Source organism: Scaptodrosophila lebanonensis, unplaced genomic scaffold (genome assembly GCF_003285725.1).
Source record: "Scaptodrosophila lebanonensis strain 11010-0011.00,11010-0021.00 unplaced genomic scaffold, SlebRS2 tig00000001-arrow-pilon, whole genome shotgun sequence".
NCBI classification, from domain to species: Eukaryota; Metazoa; Arthropoda; class Insecta; order Diptera; family Drosophilidae; genus Scaptodrosophila; species Scaptodrosophila lebanonensis.
The window spans coordinates 28,945,820-28,950,810 of NW_022060529.1; the positions used below are offsets into that span (position 1 = coordinate 28,945,820).

The 4,991-nt window shown below is 38.2% G+C and overlaps 1 protein-coding gene across 1 annotated transcript; it reads right to left on the minus strand.

Annotated features, from left to right (window-relative positions):
* Window positions 1-208: 208 nt before the first annotated feature.
* LOC115634320 lies at window positions 209-2,101 on the minus strand. Its single transcript, XM_030531983.1, has one exon. The coding sequence runs from the start codon at window positions 2,099-2,101 to the stop codon at window positions 209-211; it is 1,893 nt and encodes a 630-aa protein (XP_030387843.1).
* Window positions 2,102-4,991: the final 2,890 nt, after the last annotated feature.

Genomic DNA, 4,991 nt, shown 5'->3' on the forward strand with positions numbered 1-4,991 from the left:
ATTTAATGAGTAGACTGCGTATTTTAGGTCACTAAATTGATTACTTGCAGGGCATTAAAATTAAATTTTGTTATAACTTAACAGTATGGATTCGCTATAAAGCATTTTATCATCACTATTAGAACTGCACAATCAGATTTTATTCGCTTATATATAGAAGTATATATGTACATACATATATGTACTCGTACAATGTATAGAAATGTAATTACAATCTTATAAAGCGTCTAAGAAATGAACGTGATTTTTTCCTTGGTTGCAAACGCAACTTTGTGGTCACGATTTGGTACCATTTCATTTCCAAGGCAAACGCTAGGCCGGCCAGCAGCAACCCAACGCACCATGTCCGAACAATTGACGAAAAAAAACTTAGGCTTAAGGGTTTGGGTTGATCGTTCACAATTGCCATATGCAAGTACCCCAAATGAAGTGCCTCCAAAAAGGCCTCGCTGGACCAATGATCCATTATTCCTGATTGCATAACAATCATGATGAACCCCTGGAGCGGTGATCTTAAGTGCGAGTCCCTTGATATCGGATAAACATGATAGAAGGGACCCGAGCAGATGTTCGTAAGGCGAAAAAGTGGCTTACGTAAATGCTGTTGTTGCTGGTCTAGAAAAACCCAGCGATCGCTAGTAACGCTGTAGCCATGGCTGGCGTTTAACGTATCTCGATAGATATCAAAATCCCGCTTCTCTACTATTTCGACTTGCTGCAGAAAACGTGAAGTAAACTGTTTGGGGAATCGCAACATGTGCTCATACTCGAAGTCAAGAACTTTGAGTTTCAGATTGGCATCTATTATATCTTGAACACTGTTCAGCTGCCGCCGTGACGGCGCTGAAGTGAAATAGCTAGCCATTTTAGAGATATACATGGTAGAAGTAACCAGGCCCATAACAAAGAACAGTACAAAGAGCGTACGCATTCGTAAAGATTGTGATTTAAGGACCGCGAGTGGGGTGGCGTTCGTCAAACTGCAAATGGACTGTAGAAATGCGGCGCCCAGGTCACGTGGTCTTAACGGAGAGCACCACCATATTGCAAAGCTCATATAGATGACCGTGAAGAAAATTAGAATCCAGGAACTCCGCTGCAATGCATCTCTCATGTATAGATGCTCTGGCGATTGATTCCGATACGGCACCATGAAGCACCAATCATTGATGCCGATGGGATAGCTTTGGTCAATAGCATGGATACCCATGGCCGTGAATGAGTGCACAAGCGTCTCGTAAACGCCCTGCGAAACTAAATTCAAGAAGAATTCCAAATTCAGGAAGTTCATGCTGTAGTTAGCGGATGTATCTACTAGTGTTGCGTTCACGGACTCGAGAAATGCAAGAAAAAGGTTTCCGCTGGTGCCTCGTACGAAGCTCTGTTCGTAACTGTTGCTTGTCCGATAAGATTTAAATACTCGCGGCATGTCGTACATTATGGGTGAGCGCACCACGTATCCCTGCATATCTGTCCAGTAGACCTGAAAGAACTCTTCCGCTCGCCAGTCACCCGTCTTGTTTATCACTGTGGGTGTGGGGTAGGGATTCTGAATATACACGTTATCTTTTATCGTAAGTAGCAATGTGTTAATGAACTGCTGGCGCCACACCCATTCGTAAGTTGTCTTAATGAGACTCCCAAATTGAGTGTGTGTCTCAAAGTCCGCATAGAATTCGGATGTACCCAAAAAAGGTATAAGTATAAAGATGGTTTTTAGCCAGCGCAAGCCCCGCAGGCTGCTGGAGGCGAATTCCATTATGGGATCGTCCCGTTCCGTTGTGTATATAATTACCAGGGAAGGTGTGCTAATGAACTCCGCCATAGGAACCGAATCATTATAGCCGTGTCGTAGGATAACATTGGGCGCCGTAGGAAATGTCAGCCAGAAGTTGCGAAAAAAATCTAAAGCCCCCTCAGTATTAAGGCTTAAACGTTCCGAAATGTAAAAAACAAAATTCTTGAACTGATATAACTCATTTATACGATGCACAATGTCAATTACAAAGGTATTATTGACTGGCTGTAGCTGCAACGGCGCCGTTGTATTGTCCGCTGTAGACTCCACATCCACGTAAGACGCGTTCAATACGCCCGACATAGTCAATATAAACTGAGCAGTAAAGTAAACCAGCAGCATTTTTAGTAACTAACTGTCTTTGGCTTACTGAAGTTGAGGGGCTGATGAAATAGTACCCTATGCTGACCATCGCGTGATGTCATTAATGGCCACTTATTGTCTAAGGTCACAATGCAAAATGGCACTTAACACTAAAAAATGCTGTACGCGGTAATCAGTGTGTTTACATTCATATTATTTAGGCACTGGGCCATAGGGTGGTGGTGTACCCTGCCGTGTCACTGCATCACATGCTTACTCACTCATAAAACTGAAGCCCACTTTAGTCAATCGTATCTTTAGTACAAATCTGGCATATTTTATAATTGGACAAATCGTATAAAGTCATGCAAAACCGTTCTACACAGGGTCTAATTTAATATTTCCGTTCGTAAGATAAAAAGGATTCAAAAAGTAATTATGTATATATTTATATGAAAATAAATAAAATATATAGCATCTGGTGCGTTCAGGAAATGGAAATTAAGCCCTTGCGCTGAATAATTCAAATGAGTTCCATTAAAGTGTGTTTTCGCCAAAAATCATATGTACAAACTAAGGCCAGCGTTTTTTGTACATTATGAACTTTTGATGCCACAGGTATTAAACCTTAATTGTAGAAAAAAGACTATATTTTTATACCCTGTACCCAATGGGTAGAAGGCTACAGTTTTGTGCGAATGTATGTAACACACAGAAGGAGGCGTGGCAGACCCCACATATTATTGATTAGTATGACAACACGAGTAGATATAGCAATGTCTGCCTGTCCGTCCGGATCTCAGAAGGTTTAAGAGCTAGATGTGGACACATAAGCACTAACTGGATGTAACTACCAAAATTGATTTCAAAATTCCAAGAATTACAGAATTTATAAAACAAAAAACAGGAATTGCGGGGGAGTGGGGGGTTGTATCAGAAAAAAAAAACACAAACTCGTCCATTCTCGGACTTAGGAGAATCTGGATACCAAGATTTGTTATTCTTGCTCTTGTACTCGCTGAGATCTTTGCGTTCATACTGACGGACGGACAGACGGACATTGTTATATCGACTCGACTTGTCATCCTGATCAATCTATGTATATATATAAAACAGTTTGTCCTGACTGACTGACTGACTGATTGGTGAGCAACGCACAGCCCAAACGGTGAAGGCTAGGAAGCTGAAATTTGGACTCAAGTATCCTTTCATAGTCTAGGTCCCCACTAAGAAGGGATTTTGGAAAACTCGAGCTCCAAAGGGGGTAAACAGGCTCCAACGTTTGTATGAAAAATCTACAGTTTTCATCTGATTAACTTTAAACTTAGTTTGTATACTCTCAGAACAATTCCAAGAAAAACTGTATACTTGTTTTTTTGATATTTTTTTGGGGCCTAAAATATGGGAGTTTTCCTGTAAAAAAAATGTTGGGGCACAAAAGCAAACCGCGTCAACAGCCCACAGCCCACACGGTAAAAGCTAGGATGCTGAAATTTGGGCTCAAGTATCCTATCATGGTGTAGATGCGCACTAAGAAGGGATTTTGGAAAATTCGAGCTCCAAAGGGGGAAAAGTAGCTCCAAAGTTTGTTTGAAAAATCCGCATTTTTCAACCGATCGACTTAAAACTTAGTTTCTAAAATCAATTAAAGAATACAAACAAAACTGCATACTTAGAAATTTGTGTTGGAGCTTGAATTATTGGGGTTTTAATATTTATTCACTATTTCAAATGAAAAGTTTGTGTTATAAATTTAGTCCGATCGATTTAAAATTGGATAATGTAATCTACGTAACTAAATCTACAACTTTGCATTCAAGGATTTTCAAAATATGCATTTTACAAAAGCAGGCAGAACAAACAATACAAAATATCAAACAGTTGGGGACAACTAAGTATACATACACACACATACAAACAGCTGTTCGTGTAGTTGCGTGCAAAAGATTGAAATAGCCAAAGAAAAATGTGAGACACTAATGTGTGAATGTTCATTTGTACACATGTATGTACATACATACATACATATGTACAAAAGTACATTCGTCTTGCACTGACAGGGCAAGAAATGTTAATTAATTAAAAATTATTAACATTATAACATAATCATTTTTATGTTATTTTTTCTTTGTTTAGTACATTTGGCATAAGGGGTTTTTAGGACAACGGACTACAAGGGCGTACGCAGGTTGGGCAGGGGGGACATTGCTCCCCCTAGAAAGAATTTCGCATTATGAATTACACCAGCACCATATGTATTACATACGTACATACATATTTATAGTATGTACATTTGTACATACATATTTATAGTATGTACATTTGTACATCAATAAGTATGTATACATACATATACATACATTCTTATATACATATGTATGTATATGTATAGGTTTGTATGTATGCAGTGGGCCATCGAACACTGTTGTTTAATTGTAATAAATAGTGTTCTATGGTTTCAAATCAAAATTTTTAAAACAACAACTTCAAGTTATTAGCTCGCAAATCTTTCGTTTTGATCATTTACGGCTGTTAATTGCATACGCAAAATGCCAAAAGTTGACAGTTACCGTACACACACAAATACATTTGTATGTATGTATGTACATATGTGTACAGTGAACAATCGAATACAGTATTATAATCAATAACTCTCAAACGATGTTTTTCGATGTATTTGTATTCGACATGTATTACGATATATCAACACAAGTATCGATATTTTCGATATATCGCATTTAATTTTATTATTGGGGTTTTAATATTTATTCACTTTTTCAAATGAATAGTTTGTGTTATTAATTTTTGTCCGATCGATTTCAAATTTGGGTAATGTAATCAACATAACTATATAAACAAACTGGCATTCAACGATTAAAATATAGCAATA